Source organism: Phocoena phocoena, chromosome 12 (genome assembly GCF_963924675.1).
Source record: "Phocoena phocoena chromosome 12, mPhoPho1.1, whole genome shotgun sequence".
NCBI classification, from domain to species: Eukaryota; Metazoa; Chordata; class Mammalia; order Artiodactyla; family Phocoenidae; genus Phocoena; species Phocoena phocoena.
In genome coordinates, this window is record NC_089230.1 from 74,153,066 (window position 1) to 74,171,874 (window position 18,809).

Consider the following 18,809-nt stretch of genomic DNA (forward strand, 5'->3'; position numbering starts at 1 on the left):
TTATCCTCTCATTAATGATGTTATATATAATTTACAGTTTCAGTAATGTTTGGGTTGGACTTCATGGATAAATGAATGGGTTGTAAAGTAACTTTTATATGTCTTTTAGTCCTGTAAGCCCTCCTGTCGTGGATCTCAGAACCATCATGCAAATAGAAGAAAGTAGACAAAGATGTGGAGCTACACCAAAGACAAATTTGGGGTTGGTTACAAAATCATAAAGAAAGGGAAAGACCATGTTGTATTATAGTTCTGCCCTAAAGAAAGAACTGGAAAGACCTACTGGACCTTTCCTATTATTTTTCTGCATTTGATGTTAAAGTTAGTTGTAAGCTCTTTTCTAGGTAATTTAGTCTCCATAACATTATTTCTTAAATATATGCTGAAGACTGAGTTGGGTTGATAGTCTAGCTCTTGTGGAGTACAGTATTACATGCCGGAAATTTGCCTCTAAAATGATCTATTTCTGTTACAAGTGTGATGCAAGTGTATTAGGAGGGCTCCCATGTAGCTATTACTTGATCCTTAATAGTATAAACTAATTATATATATTGCCACTGTTGAAACTTGTGGTCATTTTGATCTAGTAATAGTAAAATCCCATCAAATAAACACAGAGCAATATAATTACCAGTAACCTTTGTTGAGCAGAAATTAATGTTAATTGGTTTAATTTATAGCAAAATTATTTCTTATGGAATTAAACTTTCTCAGAAGCGGTGAAACTGATTGGTTTAATTTAACAATTTCTAGAAAAATGATTTCTCATGGAGTTAAACTGTCTCAGAAGCAACGAAAAATGATTGCAATGACTACCAAAGATAATAATTCAGGAGTGAATAGCATGGAAACAGCATTAAGTGCTCCTTCAAAAACCCCCAAACCAGCGAATGCATGGTATGCTCTAATTTTTATTAAAATAAGCTTTGTACATTAGCTTTTAAGGTACTTCTTGGCTTTGGGTGGGTTTTTTTTTTCCTTCCTGTCTTTTAAAATATTTCATTCCCCTCTTTGCTTTCAAGTTAAAAATTGGACCTTGGGAAATATTTTATTTTCTTGTTTGTTTTGAGAAGTGCATCATGATTTTTGAATTTTTTTCATATGTGTAGATAAAATTTCCTCTTGGTATTTTAATTAATGTTTATTGCTAAGGCAGTTTAAGGGAACATTCTTATTTTTTCATTTTTTATAAAAAATAATGTATATCATAGAGAAGATTGATAAAAGCAAAGTTTTCTTTTAGCACCCTAATTTCTTTGTATATTCCCTGTATGCATCATGAATATCTTAAAATTTTTATAATCATAGCTTGTCATTGTCACTTTTAAGCAGGGCTGTTTACTTAACATTGTGTTATATAACTTTTCTCAATTAGAATTTACCCATAATGCAACATTAATAGGAATAATCTCCAAAGAGGTCAGATAGCAATTTTGACATATGAAAAATAGGTTGTACTTCTGCTCCCCTCCCATCCTCCCTTTTTTTGGTAACTAATAATAATTGGAAACCAATTTTAGAAGAAAAATACATGGATAGTATGATGGGCAGGAAAGATCAGTAGAACCCTGTTGTTCTCACAAGCATTGAAGAGGGTATTAGAGACTACTCTTGGTTTGGGGGAATCCCTTCATTACTCTAATGCCACTTTTTTCTATTTGTAAGAGGGAATATTTTTCCCATTAAAATGTAAATTGTTTTGAAGAGAGTGGCAACTCATTTTATTTTGATTGCCACCAGTAGGACTAAATATCAGACCTACTAGTAAATCTAAAACATGATCACAGAAAAAGAAAACAAGAGGTGAGAACACCCAAGTGAAAAAGAAAAGAGAGTAAAACTTGAGGGATTGGGTTTAGTAGAATTTTTTTTTAATTAATTAATTTATTTATCTTTGGCTGTTTTGGGTCTTCATTTCTGTGCGAGGGCTTTCTCCAGTTGCAGCGAGCAGGGGCCACCCTTCATCGCGGTGCACGGGCCTCTCACTGTCGCGGCCTCTCCTGTTGCGGAGCACAGGCTCCAGACGCGCAGGCTCATTAGTTGTGGCTCACGGGCTTAGCTGCTCCGCAGCATGTGGGATCTTCCTGGACCAGGGCTCGAACCCGTGTCCCCTGCATTGGCAGGCAGATTCTTAACCACCGCGCCACCAGGGAAGCCCAAGTAGAATGTTTTAATTCATTGGTATTTGTTGTGCGCCTTCTACATGCAAGGCACTGTTCTAGTTTCTGATGATAAGGCAATATATACAAAACTGATTTAATCACTGCCTCTGTAGGGTTATGGAGTAGCTGTTATATATTTTTTTAATATAAATCTATTTTATTTATTTACTTTAAAAAATTTTTTGGCTGTGTTGGGTCCTCATCGCTGCGCCCGGGCTTTCTCTAGTTGTGGTGAGCAGGGGTTACTCTTTGTTGCAGTGTGTGGGCTTCTCATTGCGGTGGCTTCTCTTGTTGCGGAGCTCGGGCTCTAGGTGCACGGGCTTCAGTAGTTGTGGCATGCGGGCTCAGTAGTTGTGCCTCTTGGGCTCTAGAGCGCAGGCTCAGTAGTTGTGGTGCACGGGCTTAGTTGTTCTGCGGCATGTGGGATCCTCCCGGACCAGGGCTTGAACCCGTGTCCTCTGCCTTGGCAGGCAGATTCTTAACCACTGTACCACCAGGGAAGTCCCCTGTTAAAATACTGAGTTATGTTTTCCCTAAACAAAAGTATGGAAAAGACAAAAAAAAAAAGTTCTTTGACTAGCTCTCAAGATACTAAATATATCGCAATATGAGAGAATTAGCTAAGCACATGAGGAAGCTTTGGGCTTATTAGTAAATACAGTTTTAGCCTTGCCATCAACCAGTTTCCTTATTTAAAAACAAAAAGTAAATGAACAAAAGAAGGAACAAAACAATGATGACTCAAGTTAGGAAATCCAACTACTGGACAAATACTCTTGGTTTAGCATCTATTTCAAACATACGAGTTCTTTCCAGCCCCAATAAAATAATTTTTTAAATCAAAACACATAGTTTAAAAAATTTAATAGTATGGTAATACTTCAAGGCTTCTTATCATGGAAGATAGCAGTTGCCTGCCCTGCCCCAAACGTTCTTTTTTATGACTGGTTAATTAAGATTCACAACAGAGTCATATTGTGAGGATGATTTTATTTCCTTTTTTTACACTATTCTATTTTTTCCCTGGAATAACTAATTCTCTCAGTTTTCCTGTACTGCCTATGTACTCATCACCAATTTTCCCCCCAAAACTCTCTAAAACATACCTCTCTCTCTCCATTATGATGAAACATACCAGGTAACTTATTACTTTTGTTTTTTATTGAAGGCATCTTTTTTTTTTTTTTTTTTTGCGGTACGCAGGCCTCTCACTGTTGTGGCCTCTCCCGTTGCGGAGCACAGGCTCCGGACGCGCAGGCTCAGCGGCCATGGCTCATGGGCCCAGCCTCTCTGCAGCATGTGGGATCCTCCCGGACTGGGGCACGAACCCGTGTCCCCTGCATCGGCAGGCGGACTCTCAACCACTGCGCCACCAGGGAAGCCCTGGAGGCATCTTCATTAGAACTCTTGAGTTCTCTGGTCTGAACTAGGCCTTTTCCAGGCCTGCTTAGTATCTGTGATCTTGAGACTTCTCTTAACTGTCATCCTAGGAATTTCTTTTTCTTCCCTCCAGTGTTTGATCCCCAGTTTCCTAAATCCTGTTTTTCTATTTCTTGGTTTACTCTGTTTTGATGTAGCACAATCTACATCAAAACCAGTGGTTTTCTGATAAAAGATGTATAGGACATACATTTTTGGAGCTCTTATATCTTTGAAAATGTTTCTATTCTCACCATTCTTGACTGATAGATTGGAACACAATTCTGAGTTGGAAATCATTTGTAGAGTTCCTTTTTCTTATTGCTGTTGTGAAGTCTAATGCCATTCCAATTCCTTACTCTTGCTATGTTTACCAGTTTCCTCCCTCTCCCCCTCCTCCCTTTTTCTTTTTTTTTTTTAAATTAATTTGGCTGCATTGTGTCTTAGTTGCAGCATGCAGGCTCCTCCTTGAGGTGCGTGGGCTCTCTAGCTGTGGCACAGGCTCCAGGGCACGTGGGCTCAGTTGCCCCGGGGCATGTGGAAATCTTAGTTACCCAACCAGGGATCCAACCCGCGTTCCCTGCATTGGAAGGAGGACTCTTAAACCACTGGACCACCAAGGAAGTCGTCGTCCCCCCCCCCACCTCCGCTTCCCTTTTTCTTTATCTCTAGCATTCTAAAATTTCAGAGTGATGTGCCTTGACGTGGGTTCTCTGTTTATAGATTATGCTGGGTACTTGATGGGCTCTTTTAATTGGGAAAAGCATGTCTTTAAGTTCTAGGAACATCTTGTACTCTATTTGATACTTTCTTCTGTACTGTTTTCTCTAGAAATCACATTAGTTGGATATGGCTCTTCCTGGATTTCCCTAATTTTCTTACTTTTGCTCTTCTAATGTTCATATAATTATTTTCCTATTCTAAATACTTTCTGGAACATTTCCCAGACTTTATCTTACAACCCTTCTACTGAATGTTTTAATTTAACTATTAAAATCTTTAATTGCCAAGAGCTTTCTTATTTGCCGATAGTGCCCTTTTATTAGTATCCTCTTCAGTATTCAACTGTTAAAGATACCTGTACTCTATAAACTTTTTCACTCTTTAATATATATCCAACAGAAGTATATGTACGTGTGCACCAGGCAACACGTATCAGAATGTTTGTATCATCCTTACTTGTAAAAGCCAAAAACTGTAAACCTAAATGTCTATAGCAGTAAATGGATAAATTATAGTTTATTAGTATAGTAGAGTACTACACAATGATGAAAATGAATTATGACTAAATACAACTGTGTGAATGAATCTCATCAATGTAATATTGAGCAAAAGAAGCCAATCAGAAAAAAAAACCTATATGATTCCATTTATAAAAGTTAAAAAATAGTCATTGATTTACATTGATGTGTATTCACTCTTTTTTCATGTATGTTTTAGTTACGTTTTGTTTTATTTGGTGGATTGTTTAAGTTCTGGTTGGAATCTGTGTGCCTGTGTGGGACAGGTTGACTGATGGGTGCGACTGTAGGGTGACCCAGCGGTACCCTTAGAGGACCCCCCGCACCATTGTCTCCTTGTTTTTTCTCCTTGGTCTGTCAGTTTCTCTAAGGAGAAGCCTTTTAATTTTTGTATTTGGTTGCCAGCCTTCTGGAAGCTGATCAGGGTGAGGCAGTTAGGCCTGGGACTGAGGTTCTCACAATTTGGTCTTGGTTCTCACATATCTCATCATTTAGTATATAGATTTTAAACACAGCAGTTTAGTCCTACCTGCCTCTATATACTGATGATTTTCAATCAAATCCTCCTCCTACCAAGGTGAAGGAAGTACAGTCATCTGATCACGTGGAGACAGGGAGGGCATCTGGCATTCTCTGCCACTCCACAAGTAAACCTTGAGCCAGTATTCCCGTTTTCATCTGCATGACTACTTCAGGATTTGATACTTAAGATGACTCCAACGTAGGAGACTTTTCAGGGTTCTGGGGTTCCGAGCTTCACACTCTACCCCCACTCCACTTGACGACAGGTTTTCTTTATTTCTACTACATGAAGGTTCATTCTGGCCCTGTTCTATCCTCCAATAGCGTATTATTACTTTTAGTCTGCCATTGTCTTAATGCCTTATTCTTTTGCCTGTGTGAGTTTATGCCTTTCTGATTATTCTCTTGTTCACTTAACATGGGATTTTAGAGGAAAGGATTGGAGTAATCATTTATCTGAAACTTCAGACTTTGATTTTCAAGTTTAGGAAAAAATTTTCCCTAGTCATTATTAGGAATATGAACTCAGACTCCTACATTGAAGAGACTGTCTAAATTTCAAAAGAAATATATTATGGCATATTAAGGAGAATTCTAGGAATGTGGGAGGAAGAATGCCATAAAATTTGGCCAAAAATATAATCAGGGTATTTTTCTTTGAAAAGTAATTTGGTAACTGAATTATAAGTGATGTTTATTATATATTTAGTTGATGAAAATGCGACTGGAAAATCTAAATACAAACAAATAAATAATGGATCTTATGTATTTTACGGAACCAAAGAAATTTATCTAACTGACCAAGTTATAGGTAATTTATTCTGAATTTTTATGAAAGTGAGAGATATCTGAATTGTCATAAAATCAATCATTTATACCCTTTTTATGACTTTATGAGACCAAATTTTTGGTATCTGAAGGATCTTTTAAAGTTCATTTCTGCTAAATTCTTTTGAATTTATGTACTGCTTAAGTTATTAAATAGTGGGCTGAGTTAACTTAGTAGAATATATGTATGTAAGATATATATGTCAATAAATGTACATAATTACACATATATAAGTATATATGTATATAATATATGCATATAAATTAATGACAGGGATCAGAAAACATTTGTTAGAACGTTTTTTTAAAAAAGATTTATATTTATTTGGCTGTGCCAGGTCTTAGTTGTGGCTCGCGGGCTGCTTAGTTGTGGCATGCGAACTCTTAGTTGTGGCGTGCATGCATGTGGGATCCCTGACCAGGGATTGAACCCGGGCTCCCTGCATTGGGAGCATGGAGTCTTAACCACTGCACCACCAGGGAAGTCCCTTGTTAAAACTTTTAAGAACATATTTATATAAAATGGTTGATGTTTGGTATTCTTGAATTATGATGTATATTTAGTATAAATGGAAATAGTCATTTTTAGGTTGTTGAATTTTCTTTCTTGAAATCTTAGAAGGCTGCAGGTTTAGTATATCACTTCATTTTTAATCAGTACACATAGGTTGTAAATACATGTGGTATATGCTTAAAGAAATAAAATAGTAATAGATTTGTTTTCCTGAGAATATCTCTTGTAAATATTGGCTTATAGAAAGTTGGTAGAATTTAAACTTTGCCCAGCTTTGAAAAAAGTAGAAAATTAATCTGAAATTAGCATTTTAATCTAATTTACAGATTGTATTTATGGAATATATTCATTGCTGTAGTGATTTATCTTTTTTTAAATACTTCTCAAAGGGACATCTTCATCATCCTGATGAATCATCTAATGCGATTTTATTTATTTATTTATTAGAAGGTGTTTTTATATTGTGTTTATCTTAATAATGAGGTTAATGTGCTGTTCATTAGCAAATCACACACTAGCCCTCTAAGTCTGCTCCTGGTGGTGGTAAGGAATTTTACTTAGTTCACACAATAACTGGTTTTTGCATTACAATGAAGTTCTAACCAGTTGACTTTTAAATCTAATGTGAAAACGCCAAGTGTACATGAGAGTTGGTCACTTTTCATTATCCTTTATTTTACTTGGAGAAATAATACATTTCTCACCAGTCAACTTGAGTGGAAGAATGCACAATCTTTGTGGCCTGGCTTGATTTATGAATGTAAATTCTCCAAATTCCATTTAGAGCTAACCTATAAATTATAAACTAATTTCAATTTTTGGAGCTAGAAATTTTATTCATTAAAGCAAAAGTTTCACGGCTGCTTTAGTTGAGGAACAAAATCTTGATTAATTTTTTATGTGGCTACAGATGCTTCTTCATTAAGTTTCTCTGGCTGCTAAAATGGAAAAGAGCCAGAACCTTTGAGTTAGTTAGGAAAGTAAAATCGTTGGAAATCAGACACTGTTTCAAAGTATGGCATGATCAGTGGAAAGAATAACAGAACTCATTTAAAGAAGTCTGCATAAGACGTTTTATAGGTAACCACTATGCATGGTTAATGAACATGTGAGTTTAAGGTATCTTGTAAGCATTGTTACCTATATTTATTCTTAAGGAGATGTTATCCTAAGTAGCCATTAAAGAAATAAAAATTTTTAGTGTGTATTATTTACCACATCTAGAAGTTCCCAAATTACCACGAAGATGAATCTGACACCGTGTGGTTCTTACACAGATCATTGTGAAGCTTCTGTATTTAGAGACATGAATTACTTACAAAAGACATTCAGCGGATTTTTTTGGCAGAGTATTCGCCAGCAGTGTTCCCTAATGAGACACTGTACTTTCCACCATAGATACGTTGTTTGCCAGTAGAAACCTTCAGGTATGTGTGTTTTCAGCAGGAGCAGAAAGGAGTTGGTAAGGAAACGGAGAGTGGTTCTTTGTATTTAATTTTTCAGTGTTCTGCATATGTATGTGCTTTGGAGAAAATTTTGTGGTAAAGTCAGGTAAGCTCCTTTTGAAGAAATACCTTTTATGTGAATATTTTAGTAGGTCATGTTTCTGATAAATCTGTAAAGAAAATTTCCTTTCTATGATTTAAGATTTTACATAGGGTAAATGATTTTTAAATGTGGACACAGTAGTAGAGTATAGTGATCTTATAGTGATCTCCTGGGTTCTGGAGTGAGCCTTGCCTGACCTTGACATTGTGAATCTGTTAACTTGGTAGCAGTGTGAATTCAGATAAGTTATTAGAAGGCCTTGCTAATTTTTTATGGGGAACCCCAAATAGTTTATGAATTTAACCTGAGTTTGGATTTTATGGTTTCTTCAAAGTATGAATTTAACTTTTTGGGGAATTAACTGGTTAGCATTGTGTTCACTTTGTTTTCTGAGTAAATAAAATAGAAATTAATATTAGAATAGGAAATGCTTATGTTGTTATTCATAATTTTGACTTATTAAGGATTTCTGAAAATGATGCTAAGGTTACAGTGTAGTTCTAGTATACAAAATCATAGCTAAAGGTTACATTTCTGAATCAGTTTTTCTAAGTTAGACTTTAGGAAGGAAAGACATTATGCCTATGAACTGACTAGATTTCTTCATGTCAGAATTTCTGTGTTCTCATTGTCGTCTTTTTCTCTTAAAATAAGTTAGTTTTGTTAAATGCTGTGAAAATTGTGACAGACTTAACATAGCATTTTTATGTATCAGGTACTGTTTAAGTATTTTACCATAGGTTAACATTTGATCCTCACAACAACCATTATAAGGAAGGAGATGGTATCAGTATCTCCATGTTACTGATGAGGAAACTGAAGCTCAGAGGTTAGTATCTCCCCAAGGTCAAAGCTGGTATGTGACAGAGCCAAGATTTGAATCTACAACAGTAGCAGCCGCAGAGCCTGTGTGCCTGACCCTGACTACTACCCTGCAAATCCTTTTGGATTGCAGTAAAACACTGTTGAAATACCATAGCAATCTGAGCATGAAATCTTTGGAAGCTAAATTAATCTGTAAAGGTGTGATTTTTATTTTAATTTGTATACTGTTTTTTGGTAGATATTCTAAAGTGCATTCCACTCAACTAATTCTCAAAGTACTACACCTATACTGGGTGTGATTAGTTTTGTGTATTTTTGATTATTTAGATCAACTTAATTCCTCTATGTTCTCCATGTAAAATTAGATTTAAATTTTAAATTACTTTTTATTGAAACATAATGTATACACTTCGGAGTGCAGTTATCATAAGTGTGTAGGTTGTTGTATTTTCACAAACTGAACACGTCTTGTGCAACCAGCACTCAAATCAAGAAATAACACTACCAGCAAGTCCCCTCCCCCAGTCCACTATCCTGACTTCTACTTCCATAGAGTAATCTCTCCCTTTTTAATACACACACACACACACACACACACACACACACACAGAATCATTATTGTTTCTAGCTTCTTATGCTCAACATCATATTTATGAAATTCATATTTTGATGAGTACTAATATTCCATTGTATAAATATACCTCAATTTATTTTACTCATTGAGTTCTTGCTGGCATTTTAGTAGCTTTGTTGTTTTACTGTTGTTAGGGTTAGTGCTGCTGTAGATATTCCAGTTCACATCTTTGTTGAACATACTTGCATTTTTGTTGCATATATAACTAGGAATAGAATTACCGGGTTGTAGGATATGCATATATTCATTTCTAGTAGAGACCACTGAACACTCTCACTAGTGGTATGTGAGTTGACCTTTTTCCACTTCCTTTCCATAAAAAATTGTTTTATTCAGAAGGAGTGCAGTAGATTTCATTGTGTATTGTTTTTTTGAAATAACTTTACCGAGGTATAATTTACATAAAGTAAAATGCAGTAATTTCAAGTGTATAGTGGGAGTTTTGACAAATGTATCACCTGTGTAATCACCACTCCAATTAAGAAAAATATTTCCACCATCCCACTATCTTTTCTCAACCAACCCTCACCCTCTACCCATGCCCCTGGCTACCACTGATGAAATTTCTATCACTATAGCTTAGTTTTTACCTGTTCTGGAACTTCTTATAAATGGCATCTAAGTACAGAATGCTCTCTTTTGTGTCTTGGCTTCCTTCATTCAACATAAAGGAGCTTCATCCGTGTTGTTCCATGCATCAGTAAATTTCTTCCTTTCTTATTGTTGAGAAATACTGAGTTTATTTTTATGAAAAAAGTTATTTATGTACAAATCTTATATTATTTCTCTTGAGTAAATGCTTAGGATTGGAATTGCTGGTTTGTATGTTAAGTGAATGTTTGACTCCCTAGGAACAGTACCAAACAGTTTTCCAAAATGGTCATGCCATTGGACATTCCTACTAGTAGCATGTAAGAGTTCCCATTATTCCACATCCTTTCCAACACTTTGTATATTTAATCTTTTTAATTTTAGGTCTTCTAGTAGGTGTGGTTTATTTTGTATTTCTCAGGGGCTTATTGGCTATTTTCATATCTCTGAAATGTCTTTTCAGATCTTTTGCCTTTTATTGGGCTATTTTGTTAATCTAGAATTCTGAGAGTCTATATTCTGAAAATAAGGATGTTTTTGGGTATGTTTTGTGGATATTATCTCCCAGTCTGTGTTTTGGTTTTTCATTTCTTAATAACATTGTTTTTGTAGGAACAGAAGTTTTTAATTTTGGTAAAACCCATTACATCCATTTTTTTGTTTGTTTTCATTGAAAGTTAGGGCTTTTTATATCTTTGACTACTCTAAGGTTACAAAAATTTTTTGTTTTGATCTAGATGTTTCTGAAGTTTAGCTTTTGTGATTTTTCTTTTTATACGTGGGTAAGGTAGAGATCAAGGTTTTTGTTTATTCTTTTTTTTTCTCATACAGCTATCTAGTTGTTCCAGCACAATTTGTTGAAAAGATTGTTCTTGCTCCATTTTATTACTTGGCACTTTTGCTGAAAGTCAGTTGACCATTATGTGTGTGGGGGTCTAATTCTGGACTCTACTCAGTTCCGTTTGACCTATATGTATGTGCTTTTGATGATAGCTTTTATAAGTGTTGAAATCAGGTAGTATAATTTCTCTGATTTTGTTTTTTTCAAAATTATTTTTTCTCTTTTTAGTTTTGACCATGTTTAAAAAATCTTAGATTTGGCTTGTCAAAAAAAAAATGCCTACTGGGATTTTGTTGGGTGTTGCTTTGACTCTGTAGATAAATTGAAGAGTATTGACAGGTTACCGATATTGGGCCATTGAGTCCCCTAAGAATGAACATGGTATCCTTTAGATTCTCTTTAAAATCTCTCAGCAGTCTTTTATAGTTTTAAATATATGTATCATGTCCATCCATGTTTTGTTAATTGTATCCCTAAGTATTTAATTTTTTTGATGCGTCCATTGACTGGATCATAGAACTTTTCCGTAGAATTTTTCTCCTTTATCCTGTTAATGTGATGAATTATATTAATTTTTTTTTGAGTGTTAGAACGCTGTTTGTTAGAACCACTTTGCATTAAATAAAGCCCACTTGGTCATTGTTTATTACCTTTTTAGTAAATCGATGAGCATTACCATTATCCCAGAAAATTTCCTTCAAAAATTCTTTATCTTTGCCCCCCTCTCACCCCAGTGTCAACCATTGTTGTGGTTTTTCTTTTTTGACTGTAGTTGAGTTTTGCCTGTTGTAGAAGTTTTGCCTGTTCTAGAAGTTTATGTAATTAGAATGAAACATAATATGCTTTTGTGTCTGGCTTCTTTCACTCAGCATGTTTTTCAGATTTATTTGGATTGTGTATACCAGTAGTTTATTCCTTTTTATTACTCAGTAGTATTCCAAGGTATGAATATACTTGTGTTTACTCCTGTTGATGGACACCTGGGCTCTTTCCAGTTTTTGGCTCTTGAGAATAAAGCTGCTCTGACCATTCTTGTTTAGTCCTTTTTGTAGACATATATTTTAACTTCTCTTGGGTAAACACTAGGGAGTAGAATTGCTGGATTTTACAGAAAATGCATGTTTACTTTTTTAAAAAAACTGCCAGATCTTTTCCACAGCATTTGTGTCATTTTATCCTCCCAGTAAAATGTATGAGACTGTTGGCTGTTTCACATCCTTGCCAACATTTGGTATTGTCAATTAATTTTACCTGTTTGGGTGGGCGTGTAGTGGTTTCTCCTTGCAGTTTTGTGTTTCCCTCATGAGTAATGAGCACACTTTTTCAAAGTGTCTATTCAGATCCTTTCTGCATGCCTTTTGAAATTGCCTTGTCTTCTGTATTTGTCTTTTTTTTAGTTCTAGGATTTCGTGGGGTTTTTTTTTGGCTGCGTTTGGTCTTCATCTAGTTGTGGCGAGCAGGGCCTACTCTTCGTTGCGGTGCGTGGGCTTTGCATTGCGGTGGCTTCTGTTGTGGAGCACGGCCTCTAGGTGCGTGGGCTTCAGTAGTTGCAGCCCACCTTCCCTGGAGCATGCGGGCTTCAGTAGTTGTGGTGTGTGGGCTCAGTAGTTGCGGCATGCGGGCTCTAGTGTGCACGGGCTTCACTGTTGTGGTGAGCAGGCTCAGAGTTGTGGCGCACGGGCTTAGTTGCTCCGAGGCACGTGGGATCTGCCCAGACCAGGGCTTGAACCCATGTCCCCTGTGTTGGTAGGTGGATTCTTAACCACTGCACCACCAGGGAAGTCCTTAGGATTTCTTTTTAGAGTCTGGGTAGAAGTCCTTTGCCAGATGTATGTTTGTTTTACAAATATTTTCTGTTTTCTTAATGATATCTTCTGATGAACAAGTTTTTAATTAAGTCTGATTTATCATTTCTTGATTTGACGGTTATTGCTGTTTATGTCCTAAGAAACCTTTGCTTACCACTGAGTTATGAAGATAGTCTTCTGTTTTCTTCCAGGATATTTAGCTTTTATGTTCTATAATTCATCTTGAAATAATTTTGGGGTATGGTGTGAAGTAAAGGTCAAGGTTTTTTTTCCTTCTATAAACCATTTGTTTATTAACATCCTTCCCACTGGGTTGCTTTGGCAGTTCTGTTATTGAAAGTAAAATGACTGTCTACATGAGGGTCTAGTACTGGGTTATCTAATCTGTTCCATTGATCAGTTAATCCTTAATACCCCACTGTCTTGATTACTGTACCTTGTTTTATCTTCTTCCAGTTTTGTATCTCTTTTTTACGACAACGTTGGCTAATCTAGGTTTTTGTATTTCCATATAAATTATAGAATCACTTTGTTAATTTCTACAATTAAAAAGCTGGTGGGATTAAATTTTTTAAAAGAGGTATATAGGTCTATACAGATTTTCTTATTAATTTATTCTGACCATATTTTTTGTTGTTACCTGAGGCATAGTTATAATAGCTGTTTTTACTTCACCATCTGGGTTATCACCAGTGTTGGTCTCCATTGTTTTTTCTTATCACACAGTTTTGATTAGTCTACAATTGACAGCAAAAATCCAACATCACATTGAACTGTAATTATATCATTGTAAAATTTTTGGTATATATTCTCTCCATTATCCCCTTGTCACTTCCAGCAAAAATGAGTGTTTTTACATGGTGTCTATTGTTTTTTTATAGGGCATCTTCTCTACATTCAGTTTCATCCAAGTCATTCCGGGATTTCTTACTAGAAGAAAAAAAATCTGTTACTGGCCAAAGCTCAGGAGATCATGTCAAAAAAGTTTGTTTTAAAGGAATTGAAAGTTCCCAGGCTGCAAAAGTTGTAAGGTAATAATCATTTTCCTACCTTAAAATGTGCTATGGTGGTTCTGTATCCTTAAATAATCTTTAAAGGTAGATTTTTATACATTCTTTTACATTCAAAATTAACGTATTTTTTTTAAGATAGATAATTTTGGTATAATTGGCTTGCAGTAAATTGTATATATTTAAAGTATACAGTTTGAAGTTTGTCATACGCATACCCTCGTGCAACCATCATCACCAGCTATTCAAGTCAGTGCATAGATCCATCATTCTCAGAAGTTTCTTCATGCCCCTCTGTAGTCCTTCCTTCTCTGTCCTGTCTCCTTGCAGCTACTAACCTGTTTCTGTTATTATAGACTAGCACTGATATTCTGTAGTTTTATATCAATAGAATCATTTAGCATGTGCTTTTATAAAAATCTTTTACTTAGCATACATTTTGAGATTCATCCAAGTTGTTATGTGTATCAGTAGTTCATTCTATTTTATTGCTGAATAGTATATTTCTTTGTTTGGCTATGAACCCACCTGTTTATTTGCATCTGTTGAGCGACTTGGGCATTTCCAGCTTTTTCTCTCGCTATTTTTGATACTAATTTCAAAATACATTGGACTTCAACAAAGATGTTTCATATTATAAATGCCTACATGAACCATGAAAATCTAAACACAGTTTCACCATGATCCGTAAATTCTCTTAATTATTATTCAAAAAGGAACCAAACATTCTCGGGGCGTCAGATAGTTAGTTTTTTCTTCCAACATTGACCTATGTTTCAAGTTGGTTAACTAAATGGAGGTTTTTTTTTCCTATTTCTGCTAATATGACATCTCCCAAATAATATACTCCCTAGAGTGTTTCAGGGAGTGTTTGTTTAATTACAAAAATGTGATTAAAAATGTTAGTTGTGACCAGATTAATAATTTTGTTTTTCATAATGATAATTTTTCACTGTCAAACCTCTTTTTTTCGTCCCTAAACGCTTTTTAAAAATCAAATCTCATGTCCAATTATTTTATCAAACAAACAGGTAATATAAACTTCTCTGATTGAAGTGAGGAGAGGGGTCTGGGAATCAAACTCATTTAACCTCACCTTACCTACCTGTCCTGTAAGCAGCTCCTGAGGAACTGTCAGAGTCTTCCAAGAACCTTGGAAACTGCTGGTTTAGATGAACTGTTTAAACATAGTTTGATTTTTGATTTTGTGACTGGCTTTCCTATGTACATTTACAGCCAAGTTCTTGAGCCACATACTTACAGTACAGAAAATCAGAGAGAGATACAAAGGACCTGAAGAAGTCATCTGGTCTATCTTCCTAACTTTTCAAATACTTTTTAGCAGTGTAATGCTATTTTAAAATAAAAATCTTAAATGGAACCCTAACATACAAAACAGATAGATAAACCTTTTTACATAATGTTTACTTATGATATTAAGGCTCTTTTGATAGGCTCATAAATACAAATTGGGTTCAATGTAAGACGCTGTCTTAATGTTGACAAATATTTATTAGCTTCTCTGTATCAGACATTACACTAGGTACTAGAGTTACAGTGGTGAACTGTAACATAGCCCCTGCTCATGTAGAACTTAGTCCAAAAGAGAAGAGCAACCTTATTACAGAAATGATTAATTAAAAGAGTACAAGGCATTATGAAGAGGAAGTTTATCAGCCTCAACGTTCAATCTGTTTCTAATTTTGTCTAGTATTTATTTCAGTTAGGATTTTCTTAATAAGTCATTATAAATGATGAGAACAAATCAGCTCCTTGGCATTCCATGTCCAAACTACATTCGAGTGCTCCTTGTATACATACACACACTTATACATATATATTTTTTATATATTTACTTCATTAAATGTAGCATTACATATGTATACACATCTCATGAGGTTTTTCTATTCAAAATTTTAATTAGAAAAACATTTTAATTGGTTATTTATCATCCTCTGTAATGACCCTACATCTATTATGTTAAAAAAAATGAACAGTCTTCTGATAGAAGAAAAAACGTTAAGTTATATGATAAGTTATATGATGAATGTTGTCCTGTAGACCATGTTTTTAAATAGAAAGACATAACTTCTTTATTTTTTCTACTTCAAGACACACAAATTTGTATTCATCTTATCTTCCTTTCTTGTTTTACAGTAGAAGAGTTATCCTTCCCATCTAAGGCTAGGATTTATACCTGTACCTTGTATCTTAACCCCTTTCCACTTCTGAAGGCTTCAACTATTTAAGTAGATTTTTACCCGTCTGGTTTTGAACATGCGCAGGTCTCTCACATGTGGAATGGGTGGGGTAATCGATCCCCCACTTATCCCCGACACGTTTTCTAGCAATTGTCCTATTGTTACCAATTTCCTGTTTCCTTCACAGCCAGATTTCTCAAAAGAGCTGTCAGCACCTGCTCACTTCTCAATCCATTCTAGCTTCCGATCCCATTACTAAACTGAAACAGTTCAGGGTAGTAAGTTCAGCAGTGACCTCCATATTGCCAACACCACGGACTTTTTACATGACTCGTAGTACTTGAAGTTCACTTATAGGTCGTCTTGTCATTTCACTTATAGTCTTCTATGCTGAGTTATCAGCTATACCCTAAAGACTCAAAGTCAAACTGCCTGTCCACCTCTGTTATCTGAGCTTCACACTTAATTCTCCACCTGCCGCCTTGATGTCGCCATCTTATTTGGATGTTCAGAAAGACCTTAAACTTTATGTCCAAAACCAAACTTAATGTTTTCCTCATAGCCTTATCATAAAACCAAAATCAAACACAGACAAAACATAAAACCAGCCTATTCTTGATTTCTCTTCCTCGGTAAATGTCATTTGCAAGTCTCTGACATGTCCATCTTCTTCAGCAATTTCCATTCTTTCAGCAGGACGTGACAGTTTTATCTCTTAAGTATTTCTCAGATCGATGTATTAACCTCACCTCCACTGCCGTCACCCTCATTCAGACTACTGTGATCTTTCACCTGGGCCATCTGAGTAAGCCTCCTAACTGGTCTTGCCATAGCCTTTCTTCCTTCTCTACAATATATTGAGCTAGTGTGTGTGGGTTTTTTTTTTTTTTTTTTTTAATGCAAATCTTAACCTCGTAGGATAAAAGCTAGTATATGGCCTTCAAGGCCCACATAGTCTAGCCCCTGCCAGCCTCTTTAGCTTTATCTTTTAAATAAGATCTCTTTATTTTAGCCACCTTGGCCTTCTCTTAGTTTCTCAAATACCAGTTACTTCTTCCCACTTACTTACCCTTTGAATAGTCGACTCTCCTCCAATCTCTGTTCAGTCATATTTTAAGAAGTCTGACTTCTCTTATTCTCTTACCGGGTCAGTTTCCTGTTCTATGTCTTCATAGCGCTTCTCACTCATCACACTTAGCACAGTTAGAGTACTCCCTCCTTATCTGCGGTTTTCCTTTCCGTGGTTCTGGTTACCCGTTGTCAACTGTAGTCTGAAAATATTAAATGGAAAATTCCAGAAATAAACAATTTTTAAATTGTATGCTGTCTTAAGTAGTGTGATGAAATCTCTCGCCATCCTGCTCCATCTTACCTGGGACGTGAATCATCCCTTTGTCCAGCATATCCTGCCCGTTAGTCACTTAGTAACCATCTGCGTTATCAGATCGATTGTCAGGGTATCCCAGTGTTTGTTCAGGTAACCTGTACTGTACTTAATAATGGCCCCAAAGCACAAGAGTAGTGATGTTGACAATTCAGATACGCCAAAGAGAAGCCATAAAGTGCTTCCTTTAAGTGAAAAAATTGAAAGTTCTCCACCTAATAAGGAGAGGAAAAAAACTGTATCCTTAGGTTGCTAAGATCTATGATACAAGTGAATCTTCTATCCATGACATTATCTTCTATCCATGACATTATGAAGAAGGAAAAAGAAAATCATGCCAGTTTTGCTATCATACCTCAGAATGCAGAAGTTACGGCCACAGTGCGTAAGTTCCTAGTTAAGATGGAAAAGGCATATTTGTACAAGATATTTTGAAAGAGCGAGAGACCACATTCATATAACTTTTATTACAGTATGTTGTTATAATTGTTCTATTATTGTTGTAACTTTCTTACTGTGCCTAATTTATAAATGAAACTTTATCATAGGTATGTATGTATAGGAAAAACATGGTATGTACAGGGTTCAGTACTATCCGCAGTTTCAGGCATCCACTAGAGGACTTGGAATGTATTCCTGTGGATAAGGGCGGAATTACTGTAAACTTACTATTGCTGTGATTCTTTGTTTAATGTTTTCAAATACAAGTATTTTAATGTCTCTAGTTTTAGCTGTATGTTCAGTGAGAGCGAGGAAGATTGATCTTTGCTCATCACTGATTAGAATGTTTCCTAGCATGTGCTCAGTGAGCATCTGGTGAATGAGAAGAAGAAATGAAACACAATTTTAGCTGTTTCAAGTACCGTTTACTTCTAATGTAATGAGTTATTGTATGCCTTAGATGTATAAATGTTAAGGTATGAATGTTACGATTGTTTTTGTAATTTTTTACATTTTAAATACTGAATGTATTTTTTAAAATTTATTTTCTTTGGATATTTTTATTTGTCGTGGAACTTTAAAAATTTTAAGGATATGTGGTTTCATAGTTGATCGCTAGGGTGTGCTATAACATCAGGCTCTTAATTGTGAAAACTGGTATGTGCTGTTAGACTGCTTTGCAAATTTTAGTTAAAGGAGTGTGTGATAGTATCATGCTCTCTGATATATCATGCTCTCCATAGCTTGGGTGTTTGGCAAGTGGAAGTTAATGTTTTAAATAGCTGTTTGTTATCATCTGATAACTGAGAAAGAAAACAGCTTGGGTTTCACTTTTAATTT

At 35.5% G+C, this 18,809-nt stretch overlaps 1 protein-coding gene across 1 annotated transcript in view; it reads left to right on the forward strand.

Moving 5' to 3' along the window:
• IBTK (inhibitor of Bruton tyrosine kinase) overlaps positions 1–18,809 on the forward strand; it is a 91,362-nt gene that overhangs the window by 65,152 nt on the left and 7,401 nt on the right. The window contains 3 exon segments of the mRNA XM_065888677.1: positions 110–202; positions 754–897; positions 13,815–13,964. Coding sequence (XP_065744749.1) covers positions 110–202; positions 754–897; positions 13,815–13,964 — 387 coding nt within the window.